The sequence below is a fragment of the Impatiens glandulifera genome, chromosome 5, assembly GCF_907164915.1.
Source record: "Impatiens glandulifera chromosome 5, dImpGla2.1, whole genome shotgun sequence".
NCBI lineage: Eukaryota > Viridiplantae > Streptophyta > Magnoliopsida > Ericales > Balsaminaceae > Impatiens > Impatiens glandulifera.
The window spans coordinates 54,012,048-54,024,818 of NC_061866.1; the positions used below are offsets into that span (position 1 = coordinate 54,012,048).

The 12,771-nt window shown below is 35.4% G+C and overlaps 3 protein-coding genes across 4 annotated transcripts; 1 reads left to right on the forward strand and 2 right to left on the reverse strand.

Moving 5' to 3' along the window:
* Positions 1 to 667: 667 nt before the first annotated feature.
* LOC124938854 lies at positions 668 to 1,768 on the reverse strand. Its single transcript, XM_047479378.1, has one exon. It carries the CDS (start codon positions 1,530 to 1,532, stop codon positions 969 to 971), a length of 564 nt encoding a protein of 187 aa, XP_047335334.1. The 5' UTR covers positions 1,533 to 1,768; the 3' UTR covers positions 668 to 968.
* A 1,637-nt stretch (positions 1,769 to 3,405) lies between these two features.
* Positions 3,406 to 10,717, forward strand: LOC124938235 (transmembrane E3 ubiquitin-protein ligase FLY2-like). 2 transcript variants are annotated; one of them, XM_047478641.1, is made up of 15 exons: positions 3,406 to 3,722; positions 3,868 to 4,024; positions 4,381 to 4,453; positions 4,995 to 5,122; positions 5,612 to 5,727; positions 7,035 to 7,092; positions 7,239 to 7,305; positions 7,445 to 7,522; positions 8,382 to 8,539; positions 8,624 to 8,683; positions 8,764 to 8,857; positions 8,952 to 9,119; positions 9,321 to 9,649; positions 9,984 to 10,106; positions 10,197 to 10,717. In XM_047478641.1, exons 2-15 carry the CDS (start codon positions 3,872 to 3,874, stop codon positions 10,296 to 10,298), a joined length of 1,707 nt encoding a protein of 568 aa, XP_047334597.1. In that variant the 5' UTR covers positions 3,406 to 3,722; positions 3,868 to 3,871; the 3' UTR covers positions 10,299 to 10,717. The 2 variants fall into 2 exon arrangements, with proteins under 2 accessions (XP_047334597.1, XP_047334596.1); XM_047478640.1 differs by having other exon boundaries at positions 3,406 to 4,024.
* Positions 10,718 to 11,434: 717 nt separating this feature from the next.
* On the reverse strand, positions 11,435 to 12,678 carry LOC124940454 (leucine-rich repeat extensin-like protein 4). The gene has a single exon (XM_047480973.1). It carries the CDS (start codon positions 12,617 to 12,619, stop codon positions 11,471 to 11,473), a length of 1,149 nt encoding a protein of 382 aa, XP_047336929.1. The 5' UTR covers positions 12,620 to 12,678; the 3' UTR covers positions 11,435 to 11,470.
* Positions 12,679 to 12,771: the final 93 nt, after the last annotated feature.

A 12,771-nucleotide genomic window follows, 5' to 3' on the forward strand; every position in this document is an offset into this window, starting at 1 on the left:
TGATCCTTAAACTCATATCAGATGTTCAAATTGATTTTTTTTTATTCAAATTAATTTGTTCAAATAAAACCTTCATTTTATTTTCCAATATAGTCTCTTTTTGTATAGCTAACTGTTTGAATGTTACTGTTATAATGTAAATATTAAATTAGTTGTTTTGGTAGTAAAAGACATATAGGTTGTATTGGGACACAAGTAATTCCCTCTTGTTGATAAAAGATAAAGGAACGAATCACTTTATCTAATACATAATTTAATCCAAAATATTAATGATGCAAACAAACCAAATGGGGAGTCAGTGAGTTAGGTGCATCTCAATCATTTTTTAAGAATAAAAATATTACTTTATAGGTGAAGACTCAATTTTTTTATTAGTATTTTTAAATGGATCATCAAATTCTCAAGAAAATGTCTCGAAAGTTCTAAAAGAAAAATATGGGCTTATTGAAATTTACACATTTAAGAATATTGTTATTATTTAAAATATTTAACAGGAGTAATGTTTATATATATATATATATATATATATATATATATATTTTTCGATAAATATATATAAATGGATTAAGAAAATAGAGAAATTGACATAAAAAAAAAAGAAAAGAAGAAGAGAACAACATGTCATATATTACCAGATAGATAGATAGATCTTCATAACAAGGATGTATAAAAAAGAAAATTCATAAGTCTTCCTTCATTCCTATAAGATAAAAAAATAAAAAGTCTTCCTAAAAAAACCCAAAAAAAGAAAAAGAAAAAGAAAATAAATGGAAGAGTTCAAGTCTCTTCTTATCCTTGTGTAGTGTACGTAGTAGGCTGTATAGAGAAAGAGACTATTATATTAAATTTATTATTATAAGTTTCCCCCAAATCTCTTTCTTTAAGCTTCTTCTTCTTCTTCTTCATCTATCTTCTGGTTGATGTCAAAATCAAACGAAACTAAAAATTGAAATGAAAGTGGTTGTTAGCTAGGAGGAGGAGGAAGCACCAATAATATTTTCATCTCTTCCAGCACCACCACCACCACCGCGTCTAAAGAGAGCAAAATAGCCCAAAACGGCACAAATAGCGGCGACGACATTCCCTTCCTTAATCAAGATCTTGAAAGCAAACCCAGTAATCTCAGCCGTCAATTTCTTGCCATCGACCACCAACTGGCGTTTAGGCTTGCCACAGAAAGTAAGTAAGACCAAAACGGTGATCCAAGTGACCATCGTGGCGGGGACAGCGACGGCCAGCGCCGCCGCCATGGATAGAAGTCCAAAGACAACCCCGAGAACGACGGAGGCATAAATCGCGGGCCAGCCAGAAAAAGGGGCATCCGGAGGAGTAGGTGGAGATGAATTGGCGTCGTACCAAGAGAGAAGCGATCGGATGATGTTCCAGGAGGAAGAGAGCAAGATTGTGTACACTGTTACGAATAGACATACCCATGTTCGTCTTTTGCTCATCAGACGCAGGATTAGGAGCTGGGAGGAGGAGGAGGAGCTAGATGGCGATGGCGATGGGTAGTGGATGGTTTCTTCTTCCATAACAACAACAACAACAAAAAAGAAAAGAAGATGAGATGAGATTCAGATAGAAAAAGAGTAAAGAGCAGGGTTTCTCTCACTTCACGCTTGAGTTGAATTAAATTGAATAATCAATCAATCTTTCCTTCCTTCCTTCCTTCCTCTTTTTCTCTCTAGTTAGTGTAGGATGATAATAATAATAATAATAATAATAATAATGTGCTTTTACTTGTGTGTGTAGAAATTTCTTTCTTTCTTTCTTTTATCCTCTTTTATAATCAATCTTTTTAATTTAATTTGGAAACTAACTTAGTAACTTCACAATTTCATGATATTTGGGGAGAAATCTCCTAGTACGCGGTTGCATGGTTGCATTTGCGCGTCTAAACTTAATAATGGGACCGACCCCCCACCCCCTTCCCTCTCCCTCTCCCTCTTTTTGGTGATGGATTAGTTGGGTAACGTCTAAATTATTCTTAATTAATTAATTAATTACACACTACTACTGCTTATGAATATACAGTTTGTTTGGAGTAGTTTAGCAAACATATTATAGGAGGAGGAGGAGGAAATTGCTTGACTATTCTATTCAATACTCACTCTTGAAAGAAACAAAAACAACTCAAAATTCTATTTAATACAAACTCAAATTTGTTCTCATACAAACCCTAATAATTATATATTATGATCTTTCCCATGTCTTTCCTTCCTAATAGCCGCTTGTTTTTGACTTGGAACTTTCCATATTTCAAAGGACTCGAATCAATTGACATTTATTTTTATTTTAATGATATGCCAATTCTTTTTATTATTTAATTAATCTTCATCTAAATTGTACTTTATGCACACACACATTGAACTTTAATTTTACATTTTTATCTGCCTAAAAAAACTCCCTACAATGTCCACATCACCTATAGGGTGGTACCAGATTCCCTAGTTAAATAAATAAATAAATATGATACCTAACTTTTATTTTATTTAATAAATGCCGATTAAACACGGATATATTAGCATTAATAAATTTGTCGTCCTGAATAAGAAGATACTAAAAATAGGAGTGTGACTTAAACGATAAAGTGGACAAGAAGAAGATGCAACCAACCTAAAGTATTAATAATATTGATTGATTTACTAGTACAATTAAATTAAAAGAGACTTCCAAGATTAAAGAATTTTGCAACAATTAACCCTATTATATTAATTGAGTATTAAGACAAACCAAATATTTACCTTAAGAGAGTTACAATCAAAAGTAATGCTCTTTCATACTTTGTCAATATCATATCTCACTTTAGAAAATGTTATTGAAGATTATCATTAACTTTTATAATTGCCACTTTTTCTCCCCATAACTTAGCAAATCTTCCCCCACAAATCCAAAGAAAACGTACACCCAAACAAATGACTCAAAATCTCCTCACTATTATATATATAAAAGGCACTTCGAATTCAAAACATTCATAAATCATTTAATTCTATTACGAATATAATACTTTTTCCAACAGGCCAAACACAAAATAAATCGGAGTCTCAGAATAATCTTGAAATACTTGTAACACAAACCATATTAGAATATAATGTATCTTTCTTATAAAGTTTAACTTTGTTGTAATTTATATTTTTTATTTTCTACAATCTGTTTAAAATTTTTATTGGTTCCACTCTCTTGATTTCAATAAAAAAAAAAAATTTAACATTAAAAAAACATTTTAATGAAAATTATAGACGCAAATATCAATTAAAAAAAGATAAATTTATTATACTGATTTGGTTACATTTGATATTTCTTTCATTGATATACTGTACGGGAAGAAATCGGCCTTAGAAAAAAGAAAAAAAGAGCGATCCTTCCTTCCTTCTTTCCAGCCCCCCCTAGCGCGTATCTATTACGTCCATTAACACAGTCTCTCTCTCTCTCTCTGTCTGACTTTGGCGTAGCCGGTGAGAAGAACACCCAAATCACAGTGCTAGCAAGACAGCTAGCAGCTCTTTCTTTCTTTCTTTAGAGCGAGAGACAAAACAAAAAGAATTAAATATTTTTGTTCCGTGGATTGATTATTCGGGTAAACAGCTTCTGGTGGTGAAGTTGTTTCAATTCTATTGTATTTGTATTTGTATTTGTATTGATCCCTTCTTCGCCTCCTCCTCCGATATGCTAATTGTCCGTTGAGCTCTCACTTTCGGACCATCTGCCCATCATCTTCCTTGGTGGGGGTTGTTGTTTTTTGATTGATTCCATTACAAGCAATTTTTTTCTGCCCCTCTTTTACCTATTTCCCATAACCCCCCCCTCCTCTATTCCATGCGACCTCTTCTTCTATTCAATTCGTGATCATCTTCTGTAACTCGACAGATTTATGGCGGAAAGTCGTGGACTTTCTTCATTAAAGACCAATAGATTCAGATTGTTTTTGCGGTTTCTTCTTCGTTTCTTGGTGGGTTTTGGCTTCTGCCTACCTGTATCCGGATTGAGGCCTCTAAGGGAAAGGGCTCGTTCTTGGGGCGATGAGGTTAGTTCAAATTCAGATACGATTCTTCTGATTACTATTTTCTTTCCTTTATTGTGCTGTTTGTTTCTGCTCTTCAACAAAGTAATCTGGTAGTATCTATAATTGGCTACTTGGTTTGTAATTGTATATATTTTTGTATTCAAAATTCTAGAGTTCAACTATGGGGAGGCATATTGCTGTCTGCTCAAGTGTAATAGAAAACATTTAGAGGGTTGATAAGATAATAATAGTGGCCCAAAGGAAATGTTAGCTTAGCTGGTCATGAGAATTGCGCTATTTATATAATCTTTATGATATAACATACTAGTATGCGACTTAAGTTTCTCCTTTTAATTTTCCTTTATTTCTACCTTCAGTGGCTTCCTATACGCAAAGATGACAACCAACTTGGGCCATTTTCTGCCTGGAACATAAGTGGGACGTATAGAGGTATGTTATCTAGCTTCATTGTGGTGGTGGATTTAATGAAAAGGATCCAGGCAATGCATATTCTAGGTCATAAAAGGAAGGTTATTTAGATTATATTTAGTAGTTATGTGATTAAACTAGCTCGTGCTCACAAGGTGTTTGATCGATCATATAAGTGACAATTGTCATACTTTAAAATGGTCATGTTTGATTCCATTATCTTTCATTTATTGTCAAATCCTTCATTAGAGCAAATAAAGAAAGAAAGATCTGAAGTTGAAAAGGTGGTTCCTGGTTTTTGTCAGCTCTATGTAAAGTCAGATTGTTGGTTCTTTAGAAATCAAACCACTTTTGGTGCTCAACATATTTCAATGGTTGTTTCACACAGAAGGGTAATAGAAACCAATGTTTTTGTAAGAGTGTTTATGTCTGGAGAGCCATCCACTGTTATCATATCATTGGATCATATCAAATGTTTTACTGGCCTGCTTTATCATTCGCTTGTGCTGTCGTCACCTCTCTATTTCTCCCCTTCTAATTTCTTCCCTGCCCATCAATGCAGGGTCTTGGAGGTTTACAGACTCTATGAATACTTCTTCCAGGTTTCCCGATTTTAGAAAATCTATGGGTAACTCTGTGTTTGAGTTAAATAGTAAACCAACAAAAATAACTGGCGTACACTATGTCCAGGTAAGCTGCTGGTTGTCATTTATATCAACTTTGAATATCTCTACAATACATCATTTATGAATTAATGGAGTCCCTTCCTGCAGCCTCTTGAATGTTTCAGGATTTTATTACTGTATGCATCACATTTTTATTTTGATAAAAGAAAACAAAACGAAAACATAAGTTCAGTTGTAGTTTCCAAGATTTGTTAATTGTAGATATGTTCTACTAGTGGAAAACTTGTTTTCTTAGAATAAGCCTATAGATATTTACTGGGAAAATGTATTTTATAGTTTTCCTCGGTTACTGGAAGCTTCATTTTCACAGTTTTGAGTTTCCCACTTGCATAAATGCTCTAGTAGCTGTCGTGAGATGAGATCAGTAATGTAACAAATGTTTTAATGCTTCTCCTGTATAACCTCCAAGACTTCAACTTTATAGTCTACTTAGTATTATATAACAAAGAGGTAAAATTATGCTTCCTAAAACTTCATTTGTTCTCTGCGACAGGGACTAATTATTTTCCATGATGTATATGACAACGAACATGAATTTGGTGGTGCAAGAATCAAGGTGGAAGGTGTATACATATGGCCATTCAGACAACTTCGCATGGTTGCCAATAGGTATACACATGCCTCTCTTTATTGGATTTGTCTGTATGACAAAGATTCTTCTTGTGTCTCTTCTAAGTGCTAGCTATATCATGGTCTTGGTTAATATGTCTTGACAATAAATATGAATCTAGTCTGTTTAACGAATTATACCATCTAAACATGCTTTGTTCAATTTTCAAAGCTCTTGCTGCAAAGGTGGGCTCTGTTTTCATTCTCTTGAAATCATGGGGACTATTATCACAATCATTATACCATCTGAACTGTTAATTTTCATAAGAAAGTATGACAACTCTGTAAATTTTCAGGATAAAACATACTTAATGTGACAAATCTTAACCTTGATAGAATTCTGTGACTTTTATCATTTTGAGTCTTTGATGGAGTCTATTATCACAATCATTATACCATCTGAACTGTTAATTTTCATAAGAAAGTATGACGCCTCTGTAAATTTTCAGGATCAAACATACTTATTGTGACAATCTTAACCTTGATAGAATTTTGTGACTTTTATAATTTTGAGTCTTTGATACTCCCTCTCAAACTGGTGCATATAAATAGATTATGTCTAGTCTTAACATAAATATATATATATATATATATATAGATTTATTTATTTTGAGTTTTAAGATGTTAGCACCGACCCCCACACTTCAACTTAGGGCGTTCTTAGTGGGAATCGAACCTGATACCTTTGGTCTCCTAGGCAAGACTCTTCCCACTTGAGCTACCGGTGAGTTTCTTTACATAAAGATGAAAATGAAGTATGAGAGAAAGGATTAATAAAGATGAAAATGAAGTATGAGAGAAAAGATTAATAAAGTAGTTTTGGTGTTCCTGGAAGGAATGGGTATATGGAGTTACTAAAATTTCCTTATCCACTGCATTCCAAACCATATGATAATCAATTTCTCTATGCTTGGTCTTCATTGATATTCTAGATTTTCACAATATGAATAGCAGGATGATTGTCATACTACAGTATTAGAAGACAGTTTGAGTTTACATAATACTAATAGTGACTTGATTTGTTCTATTAGGGTTACTAAACAACTCTTATACCATGTAAAATTTCTAGATAAAACATACTGAATTTCTCATTAACTGATGAACTATATAATGTGACAATGTCAAATCCTATCCCTAGCAGAAATCCAAGTATATTATAATTCTATTAGTCACTCTCATCAGAGATGGGCTCTGTTGCTTGAGCATTTTTACCTTAACATTTGAAGTACACAGGCTTGTTTTAAGTTAGTACAGTCTAATCTTGACTATTGTCAACCCAAACAACATTTGTACTCCTTTATTTGTAGTGCAAAAGATGGAGACGGGCAAGAAGAAGACTACATGTTATCCAATCCATACCACTTGGTATGTTATTATTCATTAACATTTTCTGTGTTAACATTTTCATAGCCATGTGCTTGAATCATATGCTTAACAATTAAAAAGTCACTTGAAAGATATATTTTTGAATAATTTTGTTGTTAACTTCTTTGTGTGCTTCCTTTATGCAGCTTGGAGTTTTCTCATCCCAAGTATTCCAGGAATCTCCTAGGGACAAATTTTGGAAGAAGAAACTCTGTAAGTTGTTACTAATTCTTAGAGTTGTACTTGATTCCTGAATAGGTGGACAACCTTTCAATTCCACACTTAATTGCTATGTAGGTGTTATATATCTTAATTTTTTTTTAAATCTTTAATTATGTTATTTGCATTTCAGCACCAATGTATGACATGGAGAAACATTGCAATCTAGAAATTGCTGCCCAAGTTAGACTCATATCAACCAGCCAAAACGGTACTTCAGTTGGTGTCCCTTTGTACTGATTTCATCTCATTATGATTGATGAGTGCTTACTGACATATCCAAGAATGTTTTCCTTTGTTCTCGTCTCATCGAGTTGTTATGGTAAAGTTCTTTCTGTTGTAGTAAGGGAAAATGCTTGTTTGTGTTTCGAACAGGATTTCCCCAAGGAGGCCTCTAAATTGTAAACGAGGAACTAATTTACTGAGGCAAAACTGTTTAAGAACCCAGTAGTAGGACTTGTAAAATACTGGTGTCTATAGACTATATAGTCAACTGCATAATCCACTAAGAACTAAAAATACAGCTATCATGCTGTGTAAAGCATTCATTTCTGTTACAACTTGGTCCCTTTGCAGATTTTGCATTAATACTAGTCCAATATGATTTAGATAGGAATTTGATCTTCCCTTTTGGTTAGCTATTTTTGAACGTCTACAAATATATCAAGAATTCGAAAGCAGGATTGCATGTTGTTGTATACTCTTGTAGCTTGTTTGTAAGTTTGTTGTCCAGTTTTACATGGCATAGATTACGATTTTTATGACCCATTTTATTTACATGGATATCATTCTGGTGAACTTCTTGGTATCAAATGACCATTTAACTCTCACAGTGTCCAAGAATTTCTTTGTTGAAAAGTTTGGTCAAGATAATGTTTTGAAGGGTATTCTTACAAAGAACTTGAAGATTCATTTTCCTTCAATTGTGTGTAAAATGCAAGTCATCGTAGGAATGGAGACCTGGAATATATACGATGCAGGACATATTAATTTATGCCTTCAATTGTACATAATCTATTAGAGTATGAAACTTTGGCTGCTTCAATGATCTCGATTCTATTATTTTATAGATGGCGAGCATGACCGTTTTCATATCGAAGGATTAATGGAAAGTCCATCAGTTGATGATGATGGTGATTGTTTCTCACCCATGACACTGAATGGCACATCTGTTAATATTGAGGTTTACTACAACAAGGCTGTCAACTACACATTGATGGTGACATTTGTATCCTTTTATTTGTACTCTTTTCATAATTGATTCACAGTATATGAAGTGCCTTCTTGGGTGGAGTCCTTAGCTTTAGTACAGGTTTCTTTCCTTCAAGTTCTTTTGCTAATTCGGCAAATGGAGCACAGCAATACACAGTCGGTATGAACATCCCAATAGTTGACTTATTACACTAAAAAAGTGTTTACTTGGGTGATTAATATTGACAATTTCTATTATAGGGAGCAGCAAAAGTTTCAATATTCATGATTGGACAGCAGGCAATCATGGATGCTTATCTTTGCCTTTTACATCTGACTGCTGGAATACTTGTTGGTAATTTGATGTACAATTCGTTTCTGGATAAGCGCGTGTGCACTGATCGTTAACCCAATGTGTGTAATAATATAGTCTTCCTGCTCACTTGCAGAATCCCTTTTCAATGCTTTTGCAACAGCTGCATTTTTCAAGTTTGTTGTCTTCTCAATATTCGAGATGAGGTATCTACTTGCTATATGGAAAGCTGGTAGGCCTATGAATAGTGGAGAGGGTTGGGAAGCAATGAGGCGTGAGCTTTCTGTCCTCTACAGCCGATTTTGTGAGTTGCTCATCCAAAAATTAAAAAATCTTGCACCTTTCATTTAACTTGATCTGAAATGATCAATCTTTGGTTCATAATTTGTGATCTGCACCATTTCAGCAATCATTTCAAGAAGTGATCATTCCTATTTTGGGGGAATTTTAATTTTTTGCATAGAGGCCCTTACTTACCTTACCTGTATTTGGTTATATCTTGCAGATGGTGTACTTTTAGGAGGCATATTGATAATGTATGAGTTCCATAGTTTTCTTTGGCCCATTCTTCTCCTGGTCCACTCTTTCTGGATACCTCAAATTGTCACGAATATTATTCGTGATTCTAGAAAACCGCTCCATCCATATTACATATTGGGCATGACAATTACTCGCATGGCAGTTCCTCTATATATCTTTGGTTGTCCCCACAATTTTATGCGCATCAAACCTGATAAGACTTGGTGTATTTGCTTGGCCGTATTCATGGGATTCCAAGCATGTGTTCTTCTTCTTCAACACTTTCTGGGATCGCGATGGTTTATTCCTCGTCAGGTTTGATTACATTATCTCTTTGTTTAACTTTGTGATCCAGCTTTTTAGAGAAAATCTTGAGGGCAAAATGTCTGTGATGTTAGACCTTGTTTGATGAAGGTTTAGTAACCTCTTATCCCACCATCAACTGTTACATTTAAATCATGAATTAAAATATCAAAATACCCTTACTTTATTTCTTAACATTTAAAAATATTAAATAAGAATGATATTTTTTTGTCATTTAACCCAAATAAAATATCAATTGTTTGATTTTTTCCAAAAACAATAAAATGGATTATGTTTTAAAAGAAAAACCCTACAATAAACATCTCGAACACAATGTGTAATGCAGATTTTACCTGAGAAATACAGCTACTATAGAAGGTTTGATCAGGATACGAACCGTGGAAGCACCGCCGATTGTGTCATTTGTATGGCTGTTATTGATGTAACCCAACGTTGTAATGACTGCATGGTAACTTAACGCAGACTGGATGACTTGTGGGGATTTCTTTTTTGATTAAATGTGAATAAATTCATGAATTTGATTGCGTTTTTGATATAGGTGACGCCGTGCGATCATTTCTTCCATTCTGGGTGCTTGCAAAGGTGGATGGATATAAAGATGGAATGTCCAACATGCAGGCGCCCGCTGCCACCGGCCTGAGGGGGATGCCTTGCCTTTTCTGTATCTTGATAACTGACATCTTACAATATTATGTCTAATGAAAGGTAAAACAGTTGAAAGACGAACAAACAAACAAACAAACAAAGGCTTGAATCCATCCACTGCCAACAGTTTCATTTCAGGTGATTTGCAGCTGCAGCTTCCTTCCTATAACAGTGAATCTTAATACTACAAGGGAAAGCAGTTTTGTGGTGTAAAATTAGTGTATATATATATAATCACTTGGCATTGTAGATTTCAAATTGACAAGTAATTCTTCTGCAGACTTAATTGTTTTCTCCTCTCCCACTGCAATTCTTTTTCTTTTTCTTTTTCTGATCTCCACCACCTCTCTGTTGTTTTTGTAACTTGAAAAAGCTCTTCCTATCTGAATTGAAAGTACATATGTATTCTGCTTATTCATTCATTCTGGTCTATCTAATTGGCCGGCTCAAGTAAAAAAACTTAACAAGTAAAAAAACAATAAGTTGTAGTGAAGTATTATTACTTATTAAACATTTATGTATCCAAATCTTTTAAACAATATAATATATTAGTATTAGTATTAGTAGTATAGTGGTTTTCAATATTATAAACTATATATGGATGGGTTCAATTCCTTTTTATACTCTAATTTCTGGTTTCTGTGTCTGCAATCTGCATAAAGGTCAATCCATCTCATTATTGTCTATGAAATCTTCAATGGGAGTACGCATTCTTTGATATTTTTGTTGAGATCATTTTTTCTTATTTAGCTACCATTCTTCATTGAGTTTTTCTTTTGTATATATGCATGGTGATTGATGACTATTTTAATTATTGTCTTTCTTTTTAAATAATTCTTTGTTTTGTTTATGCCATTTAATGCTTGTTCTGGTTTTATAAAAATAAAATATTTTTTTTTTTTTTTTGGGAGGAATCTAATCATGCATGATCGATGCAACAACATATGGCAATATAACTTGTGTTTATTTATTTTATATGAACATATGACTTTAACATGAAGTAATTCAGTAATTTGATAACAAAAACTAACATGGCAGGAACATATATATAATAATAATAATAATAATATGAAGATATATAATACCAGCAAGCAAACTACTTACGTACGTGCATGAACCCTAAAACCGGCGACTAGCTTATATATTTGATTTGATTTGATTTGATTTTTATGCATGAGAGCCGCCGCCGCCGCCGCAACTGTAGTTGAGACAGTCGACCGGATGCTGAAGAACAGCGTCGCATGCCTTCTTGCTCCTCTGTGCAGGCTTCTTCGGCAGACAGTTTCTCCGGTCGTCGAACGTGACCCCTCTCGACGTCGTCGTGAGATTGGAGCAGATTCCCTCTTCTTCACAGAAGAAATTGTATGAGAGGGTAACATTCTTCAGATTCGGAAGAATGCAGAGCCCTTCAGTCACATCCCCAGTGAACATGTTGTGACCTAGATTGAGCTGCTCCAAATGCCCCAGTCCTGCCAAGCTATACGGGATTTCACCCACCATTTTGTTGAAGCTGACATCAAGAACCCTTAACTTGTAGAGAAATCCCACCTCAGGAGGCAAGCATCCGGTCAATCTCGTGTTGCTTAAGAGCAGCTCTTCGAGAGAGTTGGCGAGATTGGCTATGCTCGCGGGAAGACAGCCGCCGAAGTTGTTGTTGGCGATGACGACGACCGAGGCGGTGCTTGCTCCCAAGGTGGAGGGGATGGCGGAAGTGAAACGGTTGTTGTTGAGGATTATGGCGTCGTATTTCTGGCTGAAGGCCTGAGGGGGAACTTGGCCTTCGAAATCGTTGAAGCGGAGATCGAGGTATTTGAGGGTGGGGATTGAGAGGACTACTTGAGGGAAAGGGCCGACGAATCTGTTGTTGCTGAGATCGAGTTCGAATAAGAGAGTGAGGTTGGAGAGAGTAAGAGGGAGGATGCCGCAAAAGCGATTGCTGTTGAGGTGGATTAGGGAGAGGTCGGTGAGGAGGCCGAGCTCGTTGGGGAGGAATCCGGCGATGTCTCCGTGGTTGAGATCGATGCCGGCGACGGTGATGAGGCTTGTTTTGTTTGGCAGGGGAGCACAGTAGATGCCGGTGTAGTTGCAAACAGAAGGACCGATCCAGTTGGACGTGAGATTTCTTGGGTCGGAGTAGATAACCTTTTTCCAGGCCTGGAGGGCTATGTAAGCTTGCTGGAGTCGAGGATTGGAGGAGGAAGAGGTTGGGTGGTGGTGGTGGTGGCTGTTGTTGTTGTTCTTGGCTTCGATGATGTTATTGATGAAAGTGAGCAGTAAGAGAGTTGTGAAGAGGATAAAAGACTTGTTGGAGTCCATAATGGAATCGATAATGGGGATGGGGATGGGGAGGAAGAAGGATTGTTGGATCTGCAGGGTATTATATAATCTGATGATGATGAGTCTGAGGAGGAGGAAGGAGAAGGAGGAGATGTTTCGCTTTCAAGTGGGATGATTTTACAGTCCATCTT

Excerpts from the sequence above, each read along its gene's own strand:
- LOC124938854 (XM_047479378.1), bottom strand. The coding sequence starts at position 1,532 with ATGGAAGAAGAAACCATCCACTACCCATCGCCATCGCCATCTAGCTCC.
- LOC124938235 (XM_047478640.1), top strand. The coding sequence starts at position 3,872 with ATGGCGGAAAGTCGTGGACTTTCTTCATTAAAGACCAATAGATTCAGA. Across the intron at positions 5,123-5,611 it reads CTGGCGTACACTATGTCCAG|GGACTAATTATTTTCCATGA; the intron begins GTAAGCTGCTGG and ends TCTCTGCGACAG. Across the intron at positions 8,684-8,763 it reads AGCACAGCAATACACAGTCG|GGAGCAGCAAAAGTTTCAAT; the intron begins GTATGAACATCC and ends TTTCTATTATAG.
- LOC124940454 (XM_047480973.1), bottom strand. The coding sequence starts at position 12,619 with ATGGACTCCAACAAGTCTTTTATCCTCTTCACAACTCTCTTACTGCTC.